General features: G+C 30.0%; 1 protein-coding gene across 3 annotated transcripts in view; it reads left to right on the top strand.

The window, feature by feature from the left end:
- Nucleotides 1-20,572, top strand: part of LOC132727769 (cell adhesion molecule 3-like) — a 59,252-nt gene extending 38,680 nt beyond the window's left edge. Inside the window, exons 1-14 of one of the 3 annotated variants that reach the window (XM_060713345.1) lie at nucleotides 6,511-6,851; nucleotides 7,557-7,892; nucleotides 8,186-8,479; nucleotides 8,710-8,912; nucleotides 9,486-9,600; nucleotides 9,829-9,963; nucleotides 10,449-10,583; nucleotides 11,174-11,375; nucleotides 11,724-11,743; nucleotides 13,851-13,928; nucleotides 15,792-15,869; nucleotides 16,203-16,280; nucleotides 17,627-17,694; nucleotides 17,892-20,572. In XM_060713345.1, coding sequence (XP_060569328.1) covers nucleotides 6,542-6,851; nucleotides 7,557-7,892; nucleotides 8,186-8,479; nucleotides 8,710-8,912; nucleotides 9,486-9,600; nucleotides 9,829-9,963; nucleotides 10,449-10,583; nucleotides 11,174-11,375; nucleotides 11,724-11,743; nucleotides 13,851-13,928; nucleotides 15,792-15,869; nucleotides 16,203-16,280; nucleotides 17,627-17,679 — 2,037 coding nt within the window. In that variant the 5' untranslated portion in view covers nucleotides 6,511-6,541 and the 3' untranslated portion in view covers nucleotides 17,680-17,694; nucleotides 17,892-20,572. Of the gene's footprint in view, nucleotides 1-6,509; nucleotides 6,852-7,556; nucleotides 7,893-8,185; nucleotides 8,480-8,709; nucleotides 8,913-9,485; nucleotides 9,601-9,828; nucleotides 9,964-10,448; nucleotides 10,584-11,173; nucleotides 11,376-11,723; nucleotides 11,744-13,850; nucleotides 13,929-15,791; nucleotides 15,870-16,202; nucleotides 16,281-17,626; nucleotides 17,695-17,891 lie in introns of those variants that run through there. The other 2 variants (XM_060713346.1, XR_009625392.1) reach the window with 2 other exon arrangements.
- The last annotated feature ends 224 nt before the right edge of the window (nucleotides 20,573-20,796 follow it).

The following is a 20,796-nucleotide window of genomic DNA, read 5'->3' as shown; positions in this document are numbered from 1 at the left end:
TAAAAAAATCATTTACAAAACTGATAGGGTTTTCCTATCGGGTGTAGTTTAATTTCTCACGGAAAATTATTTTAAACTAATTTTAGTTTTTAAATAAAAAACAAAAACCTTTAAGACCCAAATACTTATATACTAAGTATTAAGAAAAACTACAAATAAATATTACCCCTTTCTTTTATTTCGGTTTTTCCGGGTTTTTAAAGGGGTTTTAAATCCCTTTTACGAAAATGGCCCCGATTTTTAAATTTTTAAACGTTATTATAACATGTGTTTTTTTTCCTTTTTTTGCCTTTAAGCAAATAAAAAAACACTAATTATGGCGGTTTCTGTCAAAATGTTTTAAAATTAAAAATAGGGCTTTAGCCCATCCGTTTTGGGGGCCCTTAAAAAAATTTTAAAAAAAGTTCTGAATTTTCACAAAACAATTTAATAAATCAGATGAAATACGCTATGAAGCGATATAATCACCAGACACGTGAGATAATCGGCAATAACCAGCTCCTACCACATAATAAGACAAGTGAAATAATCGACAACCAACTTCCTTCTCATGAACAGATAATCGACAACAAGGTGTCAACCTTTTGAACAAACACAACAGACGACCAGCTCCCACCTGATCAAGAACATTGAGATAATCGACAACCCTCTCCCCCCCCACATGAACAAACACGTTTAGATAATAGACAACCGGCTTCCTCCACATAATCAGACACGTGAAATAATTTAAAATAGCCAGATCGTAACGGTTTTTTTTTTTATTTTTTCATTAGATAAGCGAGAAAAACCTAGGTCTCATTTGACAATACTTGTGAGAAAAAAACTCAATATGGGACTTAAATGTTTTTAAATACAACTTCTCCCCCTTAACTATTCTATCTTAATAAATGCACAAATTTATACCAGAAAAAAATCATTAAACTGTACAAATAATATATACTTGGTTATATAAAATTATTTACTCATGAAATGTTCATCGCGGGCATATCTGTACACATCCTAATTAAATACGACTATTTCAAGTGTTCTTATAATGGTTTATATTACAAATTTGTCGTATTCATTGATGTTCAAGATAACACTGAATTAACATCCTTTTTCTTCCTTACCTACTTCCGATATATCTAGATACTTTTAAATGTTTTCATAATTACCATCTATTTTCTTAGGTTCTTGTTTCAAATATGCTTGAGATCGAAGATTACATTCTGTCATGTGAACGCTTTGATTCAAACTCTGTCATAATTTAAAAAGGTAAAAAGAAAAGAAAGAAAAGAACGGAACCTTGTTATATTTAAGCAAATCAAAATGAAATCTCTTCGTTTTGGATTTACAGGTGTTATTTTCTTTATAGTGGTAGGAATCAAGCCGTCGTGTGAGTAATTAATATTTGTTTACATGTATAAATCAAAAAACGCGTTTATCCTATAATGAACAAATAATTGATATGCATAAACAACTTGAAAATGTTCTTGAGATCCTGTATTTTTGTATAATCTTAACTTACAAAATGCCAAACAAAAAAGATTAATATATTTTAAGTAAAACGTGAATTAAAGGTATGTGTTTAAAAATTTTAGGTACCAGTAGATTACCAAACCAAAGAAATATAATTATGATGAATTTAGAGTATTGGGCATAAAGTAAAGTGCATATGAAGTTGTTTAGCTTTACAATTAAAAATAGTGAAATTATGGAAACCAAACGAACTTCCAATACGGCAACTAAAATTGTGGCAGGCGCTCGGTTTGGTTTTTGCCTGTTTAACGATACTTTGAAAAGAAAACCGTTGCCCACCACGCTACCTTCTAGCCAAGTATATTAAATCTTTAAAACAAATTGAATATCAAAATTAAATTTACTGATTTCCAATTACACAATTTGGTATCTGACATACCTGCAGGAGAAACATATCCCATTTACTAACTTTTTAAGGCAATGCTAACAGTTAGTGTCATGACTTTTATGACGTTTATCAACTGATTTACGAATCACTGTAATATTTCTCGTCTATACTAATGTAATCATTTACAAACAATACTCGCTTGGTAATACAACTGGTAACAGTAATTTTTCTACACAACCTAACTTTCACCAAATATAAACCAGCAAGGAATCTTATAGAAAGAAAGCCACATAAAGAAGTGTTTAAAAAATTTATTCACGACATATATCTTTGAAATCAGAATATAATCTGACATTTGTATAAGGGCGTTCCGTAGCAAAGGCATTGAGATCGCTTGACCTTCAAATCAATTTCTTTCCTCACTGTTGTTGGCTTTTCGAATCGTTATAGAGCTTTGACTTCCTTCCATGTGAGGATAGCTATGCCACAACGTCATAGGCTACAGAAACTTGGTACTTCTACTCAGATGCCCGCCCGAATTTAAAATAATGCACAGAAATGTATATGACGTTTTTTGCAACCAGTAAAGTTAGAACGTCGCTATTTGACCTATAATGTATTGGTGTGACGTAAAACAAAAACAAAAAATCTGACATGTATAAAATCATTTGTTACTGTGCCGCTATGATAATGTGAGAGTGACGTTACATTTTTTGTGTACACAAAAGTTTAAAACTTTTGTCTGAATAGGTTAAACAGGGTATTTAGAAGCGAATATGATTCAAGACAAAACAATTTGAAAGGTCTCAATGGCAAATTTGGTAAAATCAATAGGATCCATACAAATTAAATTTTTATCTTGAATTCGAGTCCCACAAGTTGTCTAACCTTTTTTCGTCTTTTCTTTCTCTATTTTTTGTTGGGGGGGGATTTTACCTTAGATGCAAATGAACTTCGAAAAAAGGCCCGGGTTTTTAAATATATTGAATAATTAAAAACCGGGAAATTGATTTTTATAGTGTGATGTAATATTGGATCATATATTTTCAGTGCACTTTTTTCGTGCCAACTTAATATATTTTAAACAATTATTACAGTATGCTTTCCGTATAGGTTTGCACCAACTTGCTAATAGGGCAAATTTAAAACAAAATAAATGAGAAATTAATAGAAAAAATACAAACATAATTTTTTAAAAGGAAAAAAATATTTCTCTTTAAATATTACAAAAAATTTTTGGATAAACCTGTGTCTTGATTGAATGTAACTAAAATTTTACCAACAATTTACCATTGCGTTAGTGACATTGAAATTTTTCGATATTTAATTTAAAAGCAAGTTATTTACTTTTGAAAACGTTTTTCTGCATTGTCCAAATAATACAAAACCCCAAGGAAATCTAACCATACAATATAATAGATACTTTATTAATCTAAACTTTAAAAAATAATATATAAATACAAATTTACAATCACAGAACAATGGCATACATAAAAAACATTGGGGAAAAACACACACACTCACACGCACCTGTTACACGGAGAAGGAGGGTGGGTATGTAAATAAAGTTGCAATTCAGTGTAAGAATACAAAAAATATACACAACCTTAATTAAGTAAAGAGTACCAAGCGAATAACAATTGCTAGTAAATAGAATAATTGACATGAAAAACTAAACAATTTGACTTGCTTTTACAGAAAAGGGCCTATACAAATAAATAACGAGATTCTTTACTGTTTTGAAATTCGTGGATTGCATAAATTCTACAGATTTGTAAACACTTGGACGTCTGTAATAATAAGATTTAATAAAAGTCTTTCTTAGTTCATCGTAAAACGGACAAAGACTACAGAATGATATGTACATTTTCTTTGATTCAGGCCTATTCTATTTGGTGCATATCTGCCTGCCACAATTCTCAGTTAGACCTGTTTATACAAACGAAAATCCATTATGAGAACTATTATTTGCAACTGCACAGGTCTGATTTTGTTATACAGATCCGATCATGTTAAACTCGTGAAAACATAGGCCTACCTATGCGCAGACAAAAAACATTCAAAGTAATCAGAAATCAAATTCTTCTTCCAATATGCCTTTATTAATTAATAAAAAACTAAATAAAATAATAGGCAGCATATCAAAGTTTAAGCACATTTAAGGTTTATTAATTTTATTTATTTTTCAAAGTAATAATAATTAAAGCAGTTCCTCTAGCATTTTTTAAGTACACACTATGGCAAAAGTGAAACTGTAGAAGTTATCATAACATACTTATAACGATTTCAAATATAAAATGTCATGTGTTGATAAACGTTATTCATTTGATACTACCACTAAAAGCTTATAGCGAAGTTCCTGGTAAAATTCCCCCACGGGATCTATCAAACTGTTAAATCCACGTTAAAAGCCCCCTCTTTGAGCATAATCTTTCTATTCAAGCGGTGAATAGTCAAAGCTAATGTTGCTCGAAAAGCTCCGAAGTTAGAGCTTAGTTACAAAGCATGTTACATAACAACGTTAGCGTCATCTTGCATTGATGCAATCATACTGTTAGCATATATCAAACAAAAAATGGATTGGTCTACAATTTGTACATTTTCAATGATTATATCAAATGTCGATGTAAATAATATATCTGTATTATTTGCGTATTCTTAACAGAATATTTCTTGAAAAAAATGTTTGAAGTGATTTATATATTTAGTGCAAAAATTTATATGATGAAAAATTTTATTTTGTTTGTGAACACTTTATTATCTTCTAAATAAATAAATGCAATATCGGATCATATATCTCACACTTGCCAACAACATAACTATATGCACATAAGTCTGTCGAGGTCTGGTGTAATGTCTGATACGAAATACTATTAACATTGTTTTTAACACTTCATCCTGAGATTTTTCCATTACAGACCAATTTAATTTTAATAAAGACCAATTACAATTTCAGCATTTGTAATTATTATTTCTAAATGGATAAGTAGAGTTAAATGCAACATTTTTGTTATTTTTAGGCAAAACGTTAACAATTAAAATTTTAACCTGTAAAGCATTTTATTTGAAACCCCAACTATAACATGTTCAATACCTCGTACTTGGTCTATTTCCTTTACATATTGACCTTGCACTCTTGCATTTTACCCTACTGACGGTAAATTCCGTGACCGTTTCGAACTACATGTACTTGTAAATCGATATGTTAAATGGTCTTAATTAAGATTCCCTCTTAGCGTGGTGTTTTTCACTTCAAGAATTTATACGTAAATTCGTACAGTTTTTAATCCTTGTAACCTTGAAACCACCAGTATTGGCAGTATGAAAGAAACTGCAAGTGAAATTTACAGTCGGTTCATCGATTTGAATCATAAACGCGTTGTACTTTTTATTAAGGTAATGTAATGAAATAAAAATATAATTGTATGGAAAACACAAATAAGAAGGTATTCCTAAACCAGATGTAGTGAAATGATTATAAATTAATGGTTGTAAGTAAATAAAAAAAACATCTGAACCTTCACAACCTCGTATTTGATAGGAACCGAACCAATCCCTTCAGATCGGTAGCCTGTTATCCATACCAATACACCATACCTAAATGACGTGTGGAGTTAACAAACGAACCGATATATTCCTTTATATAGTGTTTATCCAATTACCTTTACGGAAGTTAATAAAGTACAAGGTCAATATTGTTAGACAATATTTATAAACTGATTGTCACTCTGTCATTTGTAGGGGAACTACATTTGTAGCTATGGACATATATTAAATTTACTTTTAGAAATTGAACTTTAAGGGGCTTTTCTTTACTTTTTCCGTATATATTTCTACTTCAGTTTGCATCAGATTTTCGTTTGAAACTTCATTTGATATGAACACCTTATTCAAATTTAGATTTAATCAAATGTGGGACTTTAGAGTTCGAAAATCAAACAGTAATGGAATGCCAGACTGCACGCTTAATTTACACACCGAGCCAGACACCAGTAAAGGAAGAGCGCCTGTGGATAAGACCTATGGGCAGTCGGACAGTAACTATTTATAACCATAAGACCTTAACTGATGAAAGCAAATACTTTGAAGCAAGACAAGGTGAACGTTTCATCTTATCTATATCAGCAGTAAAATCAACAGATAATGGAGTTTATTATGTAAACTGTGGAGGCTCATATACTGACAGTTCGAAACTAGAAGTTCTTGCTAACTCTAATGGTGAGTAATTTGATTGTTGTAATTTTACTTTCATTAAAATGTAAATATTTTTTTTTTCAAGTTTCAAGTTCTAATATATTTAATTTATTCTATTTTTATGATAACACAAACCAACAATGTTAACGTCATATAATAGCGAACTGCTGACATGAACATTATTTATAATCATATTCAACACCCAGACTCAAGGCCGATAAATATAAATTTCGATAAATTTTGATAAAAAATATCATCATAAAAAGTTGTTTTCACTATTATAAGTATGTCGTATTCTTTAATTTCATGACTGAATTATTAAATGTCATCTATGTGTCAATTCAATCGAGCATTTTGTTGTCAAAAACAGTTGATACTCTACTTAAGACTATCTCTGAGTTAAGACCATTTCGCTATAAAGAGTGTTTATAAAATAGGATTGTCTGTTTTGCGACAGCATTTTCTTTTACCCTAACGTCATGAACGTTATTGAGATATTTGATGAAAAAAGATGAACAAAACTTTATGATTAAATTAGGTTGCAAGGAACAGTGTGGCAGACTTACAACTACAAAAAGTTACGTCACAGAAGGAGATTCAGTAACACTTCAATTCTCTGTAGATCCCGGCAAAAACGTAACTTTTGAAAAGAAAGACGAGTCGACTTTTAGAAAACTGAATGCTGCAATTATAGTGACTGTAGAGAAAAAGGTCCATACCCTCGATATTTTAAAAGCAAAATATAGCGATAGAGGCGAATACAGAGTAAATTGTGGTGACACAGTGTCAAATTCGATATATTTGAATATAGGTAATATGAATATATATAATACTCGTTATGAAAATGGAATATGTAATGACCACCGTGCAGTTCTCAAAACAGCTCTTATAATACTCCTCTCTGGCGTGGGTTCGATCCCCGGGAGATGCTTTGGTAGTTTAGCGCGGAGAAGGTAGTCTAGTACTGGTGTAACTCTCTAGGAACGATGGTTAGGAAACTACCCGCCTATATGACTGAAATACTGTTAGAAAGAGGCGTAAAATGAAACAAACAAACAAACAAAAATCTTATAATACTACAGGCATAGTCACTAACATTACTCTGATTGCTTGAAAATTTTATTCTATATGCAATGAATTAAATGTGCAGAAAAAATATTGTATTCCATCAGATTTCCTTTTAAATTTTGTTATTATTGTTTTTGCTTTTTTTTTTCGGGGGGAGGGGGGCGTGGGGGCAGGTTTTTGAAGCCTTCTGTTTCGATGTATTATAACCTGTTTTTAAATTCCCTACTATTGAAAAAAATATTATAATTATAGCTGTTTTCTCACTTTGTCTTATCATTTTTATTTAAGGAAAGCCTTCGAAAGTTTTGTAGAATGTGCATATAACACGTATAATAACGGATACCTGAATATTGGGGAGTTGGTATCAGTAAACAAGTTGATAATCAGATCGTATTACTCATGTTTCATTATTTTAAGTTTATTTTGTAATATTCCATTGAAATTTCAGAATACAGACCACCATCGGACCCGAAATTTTTCGGCGTTGAAACCGCAGAATATTGTAAGCCTGGTGGATGTATATTGGCTTTTCTGAATAAATCAGTAACAGTAGAATGTTTCGTTAAGGGTGGATCAGAGCCCATAAACCTTAATCTATGGAAGAACGGCAAGATGCTTTCAAATGTCACTAAAACACAAACAGATGAAAATCTTGTTACCCATTACTATATCAGATATAGCTTTATACCAAGTAAAACTGACATTGGCACCACTTTTACGTGTACGGTAAATAATCCAGCACTGCAAACACAATTATCAACATCTGTCAATATGTATGTTTCAGGTATGTGCATTGTTGATTTGAAAGAAAAATCACAACACATCTGTTTTAATAATTGGTACTTGGCAATACGGATGATATATGACGGAAATATGAACGGACTTTATCTATCTTTCAAAGAATGAAACAAAAAAGTTATCAATATTGTTTTTATCCAAAATATATGAAAAAAGCACCATTTTAAAAGTTTGTTAAGCTTCAACCAAGAAAGACCGATGCCATTGACATTGATGTAAAACACAAAACATGATACTGTTCAATATTTATATTAGTTTTAACATTTTTTTACATTTTAGTTCCACCAGACAAGATCGACGTTATTGTCAACGAGGTAATAGAAGGAAAACAAAGTGAAGTTAATTGTATTGCAATGAATTGCAGGCCACCGTTGCGCTCTGACCTAAGTATAGGCAGTGAAAAACAGACTTATGCAACAATGAAAAAGGAATCAGTGCCGGGTGGTCTGTATACTATTACCACGTCGACAACAAAAGTTTTTACACGGTTTCATAATCAGAATAAGGTAGTGTGTTGCAGCAATATTGGTGAGACTAAATGCGGAACGGAAAATACTAAGTTAAATGTCTTATGTAAGTTTCAATTATGCTTTGATTTTTTATTCTTTTATGGTATTGATTGATTGATTGGTTGATTGTCATGAAAGCTGTACATGTAGGTGCTTGTTTACACTATATTTATTTCAGAAGCTTATGGTAAGTGAGTTCCGCGTCATAGATTGATTAGGTTTCATTATGTAACAGCATGACTAATGACTGTTTCTGATATCTTTACCGATCACTTTTATTTGCAAAAACAATAGTTCCACCAAAGAATGTTACTGTCGAAGAAATTTTCAAACACAATGAAGAAAATGGCGACACTATGATGACATTGAAGTTTATAGTCACAGAATCTAATCCTAGAAGTTCTATTGACTTAAGTGGACTTAAACATGTCAAGCGAATGTTGGTTGATAAAAGGAATGACCCGGAGAGTGAAACATACGGGTGGATATTTACAGAGGTACGTGAAATACTTAACCTCTCTCTCTATCTGTCTCTCTTTGTCTCTGACTCTCTCTCTGTCACTGATAATAAATCATCATGATCTGGCTTAATGTTTTGTTATTGTATAATTTTCTTTGGTTCTGTAATTGATTGTCTTAAAATAATTGATGAGGAGATTCCTTTATGCAAATAGGAAATCATTTTTGTGTCAAAGAATTAATTCGAAATTACATGTTTCTTTTCTAATTTCTAATATAAATCTGGCTATATACATGTATATAACTGTACAAGAAATTTAAAAAAACACATTTCTTACATAAAACATGATAGCAATATATTTGCTATTGCGAATAATTATAACAAAACATTTGTATATAGTATACATTTAATATTCACTTTGGCATTTTCATAACTTAACTGCGTACTAGTGCATGTTGATCTCCATATTCCCAGACGCGTTCAACTGAAAACAAACGTTTATATTAACCATTTCGAATAATTATCAACGCGTTAGATTTGCTTGTATTTTATTGTGAAATAACATGAAAATATATACTTGAATATAGTTCAATGTTTCTATTATTTCCAGATCTGGAGGTTCAATTTCACAAAAGATGATAATATGAGGGAAATAAAATGTGCAGTGAAAAATAGCGGTTTTCCTGACCTTGAATTGAGTTTCATACGTACATTAAACATTACATGTGTGTTATTTGTTAAATTGTTTATTTTGTCATTTGTGTTTGAATTTGTTTTCTTAAATGAACTTTAAAGCTTTTATAAAAAAATCCTCAAAACCTTTAATAAAGATTATTTATTTTATAATTCCTCATCTGAATAGAAAATCAAAAGATGCTATTTTGAAATATTCTTTGTCAATTCGGAGAAACACCTTTTTCGTTATTTATTTAAATTTTCTTCCATTATTTCAGATTTTCCAATAGTAACGATATCAGAAAATGAACATAAAACTGTTTACCTCGGTGAAGATGTTGATTTGACCTGTGACGTAGACAGCAATCCCCTATCAACAATTTCGTGGCACAATCATACGGGCGTAATTGATGGTATATAACACACAATTAAATGTTTTTGAAAATATTAATGCGAACAAACAAGTATCATTTAAGAATTTAATTCTTAAGCAAGGAAAGTTTTCTATGCAATATCTTTTCATTGAAAGCTATTTATACTTTTTTTATTTTTACTTTTTTACTATTTATGCTTTTTACTATTTTATATTTCCGCCAAAATGTCTAAAATGTCGACCGTGTTTCTACGCTGGTATTCTGTATGGGTTTTTTATTTGTTGCGTTAAACTCACCCTAGTAATTTAGCTAAGAAGACCACTAGGGCCTCTCTTTTACGAGCAGGTACCTAGGTAGAACCCTTCTGCACAGTAACCTGTAAAATTAGGGGTTATTGATTTGAAGTGATAGACATTAAGAATTCGATCAAAGAGTCCCTCTTTGTTTGTACGTTATAAAGCATTCTTAAAGCACTCAAAATGAATTAATAATCTAAATAAAAGTTAGATTTGTGTTTTTTAAAGAGATATTCGGAGCAAAAAGAATTGAACTTCATTTGACAGACGTTTCGATCAATCATTCCCAGACATATAGTTGCAAGGCCCATAATGGAATTGGTGGAATTGTATCAAGAAATATAACGCTTACTATTATAAAAGGTATTATTTGTACGCTGCAAACATTGGTGTAATAATTGTGATAAATGAATTGTAAGGGATAACTTTCGATTTATGTTGTTAGAAAATAGGAAGTGTCCATAAAACGTTCATTCGTTTTCTTTCAAGTGATTCGAATCTTAGTTACTAAGTATTAAAAACTTTTTAATAGCAATATTTTGAAAATTTGTTTTATCCCCTAGGAAAGTTAAGTATACAATTTTGAATCACTAGGCCATTACAAATCCTTTCAAACGTGTTTGTACATTGTTTACTTTTCAGAAATCGTGTTTATTCTAAAATTTGATCATCTTTTTTAAAGAAAATAACTTTTTAAATCAGCATACCACTAATATAATATTTTAAAAAAGATTGTTTGAGCAAATTTGAATAGTTTAGTTTCACAACTTCACTCTTAATGTGATTAGGACAGTTTTAAATTTTGTAAAAACATTTTAATGTTTGCACTGAAAAGTCGTTTTTCAACAAACCTTCAGCAGGCGGATTTCTGTTTTGTCAACGTGTAAATCCAACTGAACAATTATGATGCATTCTATTTAATCGATTGATTCATTGTTTTCGCATTCGTCTAGATCCATGTGAAAGACCAGTATCAGAAGCAATCAAACCATCGACTGAGTCAAACGTCGCCCATGTCGTGGGACTTTTAATTAGCTGTTTATTGTGTGCGATACTTATAGCAGTTATTGTGGTTCTTATTATACGTAACAAACAGCAGATTGAACCATCAAACAAGAGGAAAATTCATGAACCTAAAATTGAAGAAATAAAACCGTAAGTATCATTACTAAGGATATATATTACTCAGGATATTACATTATCCTTTCCGTTGATTTATCGTGCAAGCCCATACATTTGTTATTCCTCTTTTTTCTTGTTACTTACAAGCGAACACACAACATACTGCATTAGCAGATTTGAAGTGAAAACAATCGCACATAAACTGTTCGTATTTAAAAGTAAAGTTTGTAAATAGCATGCGAGATACTTAAAACAAAAGACGGCATATAAAGTGCTGGTTAGGAAACTCTCGTCCAACAATAGATTAATTATAAACCGTATAGCTACATAACAAAAGAAAATGCTTTATAATAGTGTTTTACCTCATTTTACTTTCAAAAGCTTACATCCGACAGGAAAGGGTAAGCTTTCCAGAACAAGCATGCATCTGCTCATGTTACATATTCACTTGTAGTATTTTCTATTGCAGTTTACTTTATCCTCTTGCATGGTGTAAATTTAGCATCTACAATCCGCAGTGTTATGCCGATAACGGCCCTCGGAGATGTTCAACTGTTTTCGGAAAGTAATGACATTGGCCTTAAATTTTGTTGTTTAATTTGGCAATATCAGTAGGTCCGTTTCCACCGATGCATATTAAATACCTAAGTAGATTTCAGCGATGACGTAATGACATTTAATTGAAGGTACATAGCACTATTTGTCAAATTAAATGATACTACCGTCTATTTGTCATTACATCGTGTCGAGATTTTGCTTCGTTACCAACAACAAGTTGACATTGACAAAACATGCATTATGAAATCATTGTTCGGTTTCACTTTTGATAAGAAGTCATGATAATACTTCGAGGTGCAACACGTTTACTTATTTTTCTTTGTACTCATATAACGCAATTAAGATATTTTATTCCTTTATCTTCACCACTTACAACTATGTTACATTGGATTCATTATTCTATACTTCATGTTGATGTAAATGATTATGTTTGATGTATACGTACAGTAATAAAACGCACCTCTTTTCAAGTGTCTTTGTTAGATCTGGTTATAAATACATCATTAAATGTGTAATTGATAAATAACGTTACATTATCCGCAATCAAGATATATATAATAAAATATCTAACATAAGCGTTTTCTTACCTGTCTTTCGAAATCATTTTCTGAATAGTCAGTAAAACGGATAGTTTATAAGGAGTTGAAATCAATTTTCATGGAGTAACAATTAATTCATGAGGAGTTATTATTAATTAATTATTATAATTATTGACGAGATAAATTGAATTCGTGAGAAGCTCAAATAAATTCAGGAGGAGTTAAAATTAATTCATAGGGTGTTAAGATTAATTCGTAAGGAGTTAAAATTCATTCATTCACGATTAGTGAACACCTATTCATGATGACTTAAAATTAATTCATAATGATTAAGAATTAATTCAGGAGGAGTTCAAATTAATTCACGAAGAGTTAAAGTTAATTTATCAGGAATTGAAAATAATTTACAACTTTGAAAATATTCTTTATCGCAAGAACATACAATTATCTATTATGGTTTTATAACAAATTTTTCTGACGTCACATTTTACGTCGATTGTCTAGATGGAGTCATCTAAATCGCAACTATTCAATGGATCTAACGTGTGTATATTTCTGTTATGTTTCATATAAGCACGTAAGAAGTCTAGAATGTTAATGTTTATTTGGAAAATTTATTCTACTGAATAGTTAAGCTTAAACCTCTCAACAAATGGCATTTCCCTGCATTTTTATTCTTGCGTTTTTAGGATATAAAAGCATGTAATGCAACTTTCCTCAAATATGTAATAATTAGTTTAATATAATTTAATAATGAAGAATGACATATTCTTTTGCTGCATAATTTATAATCATATCCCCATAATGATCACCTCTTATATTTTATATTAAATTATTATCTTTATAATTATTAACACAGTACAAATGCAAAACTAAATAATAATAAATTGACTGACACAGCCTGAAGAAGCAGTTAAAATACAAAGTATCAAACCGGTACATCAAACCAATCAAATAGTGCATGCTGTCAATGAAAAAATATAAAAAGACTGCCAACTTTATATTGACAAAAATGTAACTGAAAAATATATCTTTTCCTACAATTCAACATACCACAAAATGTTGGTATAAAGGACATCTTGTATGAGGTGTTGATAGCTTTACGTTATTATAGAACATTTATCATTTAAATCATTTCACAGTAAGAAAATATAGATGTGAACTAGATCTGATGAATAAAATGTTCAATGAATGATCAAGGACTATCAAATCACATACTTTTCTGATTTATGATATTTATTATTAAGCAAATAGATTTAGAAATAATAATAATGCGCTAATGCATTATCTAGCATGACCGATTATTGATTTCTTAATTTAAATTTGGGGCCTTAAACTTATCTTAATATCATAAACTCTTTGACCATTTATGTATGCATTTTAGAATTTTATGCATATTAGACTTTTTTAGATACCAACATGCAGGCCGGGTACGAGTATTTGGACATGCAAAACAGGTCTAAAGAGAGCAAACTGTACACAACGCTAGGTATTTTCGGTTTATTCTTATATTTGCAATGAGTTGTTATTATTCTATGTCCATCGCCTGGACTGACTTAGAACATATTTAATCAAAATTATCTTTTCAATGCAAAAGTCACTCATGTTTGCAATGAGTTGTAATTATAAATTCTATGTCCATTGCTTGAACTGACTTAGCACATATTTCATCAAAAGGTCAAATTTGTTTAATGCTAATAATACATTATACACAGATAGCAGAATGAAAACATTACGATACTTGACATTATTTTACCTTTGCACGATGATCAAATATTTCAAATAAAAAATAAATAATAAAAAATTAAAAAACGAATAAACGAAAACTGATTACAATACAGCTACAATAAAAATATATGCTCCAAAGAAACGGTGACAAAAATCGTGTAAAATATCTTAATATAAAGAGATTTCGTGAAATCCTTCGTAAATGTAAGAGTTATCCAAGATTTATTTGAGGATTTTGTGAATATATATATGGGATAAAGTAAAATGTCAAATAACACATATTCCCAGTTACAACACCGAAACACGCCAACAACAACGTTTAGACCTATTAGTTAATGCATCGCCCACGTCCTTATCACCCATTCTAAAGAGAGATAAGTAAAGAGATGGATATGACATAGGGAGGTATTTACATTATAGCGTCCGTCCGTCATTTAAAGAAGGATTTGAACAAATTATAATAATTTTGTATAAGTATGAAGCACATTGAGACAATTTGTTGCGCTCAAATTCTAGGTATGTACCTTAAAGGTCGAGGTCACACTTTTGAAGGACATTTTTCATAAACATGCCCTGATGTTAGTGCAGGTCAAAAATTATATCAGTCCTGGATTAATTTGAATATACAAATGTATCATCATGTATAAAAGTGTTGAACATAATGACGCTTTGTCGCACGCAAATATGAGTTCTGCCCAAGTTCACTTATATTCAAAACTCTCGATACCTGTGTTTCCATCAAATACACTGACGTATGTCGTTTTTAGATGGAATCTAAAATAACTTGGCATATCTGTGTTGTATTTGTTGACGACCTGTCGTATGTAAAAATCGGTCTCCAGCTCAAAAACAAGATCAAACCTGTATTATTGTGTATTAATGGTCGCGTCTAGTCATCTCTGATTGATTGGAATTTTGAAAAACGTTCTAAATATGTTAGACATAATGATGATGTGACGCGATTATGAGTTAAGCCTCCAGTTTAGACGTCGAAGTGACAAGTGTACATCAAACGTAACTATTGTGAATAGATGGTCATATTAACTATCAAGGTCACATAACGATTTTTAAGATTTATAGTTTCATAAAAGTACATTGATGGTCATATCCGGTTATCAATTTTGTCATACAAGATTGGAATGGATTTTGAAATAAATAGGCAAACTTTTGTGGCACATTAGGAAAACTTGTCACATGCAAACGCCTTGTGCAGCTAAAATGATGAAGAATTGTACGTGAATGTCAAAATAGTACATTTGTTATTGTGTCTGGTCATATCTGTTTCATTTATTAATGGATGTTTTTCTTTTAATTTCTGGCCACAGTGAGAATGACGGAAGGTATTTGTTAGTTAATTTCTTTTTTATAGTAACCATACCTATGTGGTAACTTAAAGGTCATGGTTCCTGTACTTGGCCCGGTTTTTGATCATTTGTCTGTTTCCAATGATACGTCTTTTTTTCTTTGTATTTGTTTCTGTTGTTATTGACTTTTTTGACTGAAACGTACAGAATGAACTAAAATAATCACAAGTTGTCTAAAGAATTGTCCGTTTTTAAAACAATTTGCCTCACTGATAAATTGAGAAAGTGTTTGTTAGTGATTCTAAATTTTGCTTTTGCAGATACTGAAATGCAGGCCGGGAATGAGTCATTGGCAGGTCAGGGCACTACTTCGGAAATAGAAATGTATACAAATTTAGGTATGTAATTTTTTTATTCGTATGCTTACCAAATGTTATTTTTGTTCAGAGGAACAAGATTTTGCATTTTTCTTGCAAAAAGTGATTTATTCAAGACTTCTAAAACTAAGCATTCTCATTGCGCTTATTTGTTTGTAACAATTATACATTGGGTGACTTTCATCTGTTTGGTTTAGCTATACTTCGTATTCTAAGTTCGACGTTTGGCGGGAAACGTACAGAATGAACTAAAATAATCACAAGTTGTCAAAAGAATTGTCCGTTTCAAAACAATTGGCTACACATATAAATTAAGAAAGTGTTTGTAAGTGTTTTTAAATTTTGATTTTGCAGATACTGAAATGCAGGCCGGGTATGAGTCATTGGCAGGACAGGGCACTACTACCGAAATAGAAATGTATACAAATTTAGGTATGTTAATTATTTGTTCTTATGCTAACCAAATTGTATTTTTGTTCAGGGGAACATGACTTGGCATTTTCCTTTCAAAAAGTAATTTTTTTCCGACTTCTTAAACGAAGCGTTATAATCCGTTAATTTGTTTGTGAAATACACATGATGATTTTCATCCGTCTAGTATCGATGTACCTCGTATTCTGAGTTCGATGTAGGCCGGAAACGTACATAATGAACATTGATTAAAGGCAACACTGTAGTAACTGTACGTTTTTATCATTATAAGACACGTAGCCAGGTAGTAAGTAAAAAAAACAGAATTACAATTTACTGCACGAATATTCCGTTCTACATGTCTGTTATGTAGTCATTGTATTTAAATAGACGCAATAAACTTCTAAGTTCTTTAAAACAAAAAGACAAATGTTTGTATCTAATATTGTAGATATACGGTCATTATGACTCTTTATCACTGAACAGTGTTCACAAGAAAATTGTTGACGTCTATGGAGATCAAAGGATAACATTTATGAAAAATATTTGTATTAAGTCCATATCTTTTTTTATATTTAGAGGGGAAAACGCATGAAGAACTCTCGAGCTTAAAGAGTCATAGTTATTTGTACAACCTTGCTAAATGGTTAAACAAGAAACATTTCTTTGAACTGCTATAAAATACAAATAGTACCCCCGATACATATATCAAAATGTATTTCGCTTTTATTGCCATGACAGCCACAGCTCTGCCTGACTGTTTTTTGTTTGTTTTTTTTTGCAATGTATTTCTTCATGTCAATTTGTTCAAAACCCTTATACCGAAAATTTCTACATGACAATAGTACGTGTAAGCTAAACGGAAATTGCCCTGAATAAAGTTTTACAATTACGAAGTGACATACTATAATTATGAGTATAAGTGCTCTGAATAAAGGTTAACAATTAACTTACATTATAAAATATTTGTTGCAAAAAGGATAATGAAAATACATCTTTGGTACAAGATGTATACATCTTTGCATACATCTGCAAAAATCGATACTTGCGGCGGTATATAATAATAAAAAATTTGTAGTTTATGACAACATAAGATGAATATTTGATTGCAAAAATAGAACAAAACAAGAATAATATAACATAGAATGTCATGCATTCCTTCAATCATTTCATAATGATAATAGATTTTGTGATTTTATTTAATTCTACCATTATTATTATTATTTTTATTTTTCTTGAAGCTTCAACTATTTATTATGTTCCATTAAGAAACATGTTGTCTAAATGTCAGTGGGAAAGATAAAAAAGCGGCACTACCAGCTAAAATACTTTTTGCAGGTTTCATGTTTACAATTGTATTTTTACAGAAGGCCAAATGTCCACAGAATTACCTTCCGAGTATGAAAATTCAGAATTGTAAATTGGATTTATTTTGGTATTATTAATTTTTCTACTCATTTTTATATACTGTTTGTAATAATGTTTTATAATTTGGCTTGTCATTAGATATCTTCAAACTACAACTTTTTTAGTGAGATTTATTTAGTTTTGAACAAATTATATAACAATACGAGACAAAAGACTTGTGTTTATAAATAACCGTGACATTTTGTTTTATGTTTCCTTTTTTAGGTCGACCGCAACAGATACAGAAGTGGAAGAAGTATAATGTTTTATAGAGATTTTACATCTGATTTTTAGCAACAAAACGAAAATAAAAAGATTTAGTGTTGTACCTATGATGCAGTGCATGCGACAAAATAAAAGTTTTCTTAAAAATCTTTTGTTAATTGATGACATATAAAAATTATTTAATGATGTATACATCATTTGTATGCAAATGTCCGAAGACAATAATAGCTGCTCGAGCTGATATTTATGCATTGTTGTGTAAAACATACTATTGTGTGCACATAATATTATTATGAAACGCTTAAAAAGAATGATGCTATACTGTCCTGTAATAAAATAAGTCAAACAAAATAAATTATGTTGCTGATGTCATCATTTAACGAGAACGTTTGAATATTCAATATATTAAAATGCACTGGTAGTAAATGCCTTGTTTTAGATTTGTATTTTGCATATTTATAACAGAAATGAATATAAGAGATGTGATTTGTATAAAACTACTTTAAAGATAAATTTTTGTAAATAGTTTCAAAATAACCACAATTTTTATTATATCTATTTTCAATATTTAGTTCTTTATTATATGTAAATGTTTTATAACATCGTTCACATCTTATTTATGCTTTAACAGAGATAAGTATTTAACTTACTTTTTCATCGGGGAAGAGCAAAAATAATTAGAATTATATATTTTTTATGAGCATAGTGTAAAATTAGTTTTTATATACTTATTTTCCAGTAAGTTCTTTTACAATCAATTATTTAAGATCAAAATAATCTGAGATATATTTGTAAAATGTACATTTATTCATACTAACAAACAAACAAAAACAAATCATAGACCAAATAAACAAGACAAAAAAAAACAACAACAACAAAACAAAAGACATACGAATATTTGCTTAAAAGAGAAAGTTTTTATATACCTAAAAGCGGTTTATTTGTTATTTAATTTGTTGATTGAATTGGGAAAATACGTGAGACTAGTAGTCAAAATTAGTCAAGATTCAAGATTTTATTAAGGCGCACACATCATGTATATTGCCATACTCAATAATGGCGTGTATACATACTTAGATTATGAATTTAATTTGATATTCAAAATTATTCTCAAATTAGTGAAAATAAACACTGTATTGTTACAAAAAAAAGTTAATAATGTTATTAAAATATCAAATTCTATTACTTGAATGTATCAACTGTATTAGCATTGATAAGATAACTTGTGTCTCTATGTTCAAAGCATTTGTAAATATTTATTCTTTATACAGGTTTATAACTGCTTATGAGCGAGTAAGATTAAAGATATTTCTGTTTGTAAAATATTCCTTAAGTAAGTGCACAGTGAACGTTTGAGTATATGTAAAATGGTTTTTAGTATGTATTACATAACATGAAAGACGTTTTTGTATAATCATTAAGTTCTTATAAAAAATCAACACAACGCTTTAATCCTGCTACTGATTTAGACATCATTATTGTAAATAGCTCATAATTATGGGTTAAAGTAAACTTTTATCGTTCATATACCATTTACTTTCCTAACTATATAGAAATTACGAGTGCTATCAAGTTGTTAACATATATGACTTCTTAAAAATGTACTGCATCAAAACATTATCTCAATCTTTAAATAATAGTAAGTTACATTTAAGCATCCTTTTTAATCTTTATGAATATATTATTACAGAAAAATACCAAAGAATTTTGAATGATAAACGTCTTATCCATTTCATTTTTTTATGGTTTTTTTTTGTCATTTATTTTCTTGTGTTTTTGACAATATACTTGTATAGTAGTTGCATATGTTCTTTTTGTATTTTTAATTGTTTTTCTTTCGTATTTAAAAAAACAAACATTTAAAGCATGATGCAAGCTTGATATGAGTTATTCATACAATCGAAAAATTATAATATGTATTTCATTTTAAAATTTGTTTATGTAAGTGTTAGTATTTTTATATCTAGTTGTATGTTTTCAGATGAAAGTAGCGTTACTTTGTTATTGCAATACGCATTGGTGAATTGAATTTGATCAAACAAGTAAAACACTTATCTACAACATAACCTACATTTGAACCCATTGAAAGCAGATAAAACCTACTTCTGAATTGTATTATCGGTTTTATGATATTGTCGGACTAAGAAATGGCTTGCTTGCTTTCACCGTTCGATCACCATATCTTTATTAATGATGTACATATTTTATATATTTCATTGTTTGGTTTCATGTAATAATTTTTGCCATATAAAGTCAAGCGCTCTTCCTCACAATGCACGTCAGTATATGACATGTATGATGCAATCATATGTTTACTATCTAACGATGAGTAACTAAGTGCGCAAAATATGTTTGTAAAGCTATTCAATTTATTTCTTTGTTGATAATGTTATTGTTATTGTTGCTTCGTTTTTCATCCTAAGTATTTTGAGTTTCATTCTCTTATTCATAATTATATTTTAAGATATAACATGTTTACTAAAAGAGTATTCTTTGTTTCTCCCTGATAATAATGTTGTACTACAAATTCACAAAATAAAATCATATTTGTAATATTTGGGTACCGATATTCTATTTCTAGGAAATGTACAGTTTGATCATTCAGTAGTGATTGGAAATGCATTCATGCTTTTTGTGTCTGTAATGATTTATATAGTTTAATCAATATCAATCAATATCTTTTTAAAAAAAACTTCTTTTCTGATTTCATTTTGTCAAGCATGTCGTAACTGGATGATTTTTATGATTTATTTACCCTGTTACAGGGACGCAATTAGTGTAGACATAATCCTGTTATAAAATACAGTTCTTGAGTGGCCTCCCTTTATGTAAAGTTTACTGATTTTTGACAGAAAAAAGTTTCTGTAAATTGATTAATTAACTGCAAGTATTGATGAACACTAAT

Source organism: Ruditapes philippinarum, unplaced genomic scaffold (genome assembly GCF_026571515.1).
Source record: "Ruditapes philippinarum isolate M1 unplaced genomic scaffold, ASM2657151v2 ctg10476_1_1_1_1, whole genome shotgun sequence".
NCBI classification, from domain to species: Eukaryota; Metazoa; Mollusca; class Bivalvia; order Venerida; family Veneridae; genus Ruditapes; species Ruditapes philippinarum.
This window is presented reverse-complemented; position numbering and strand designations above follow the sequence as displayed.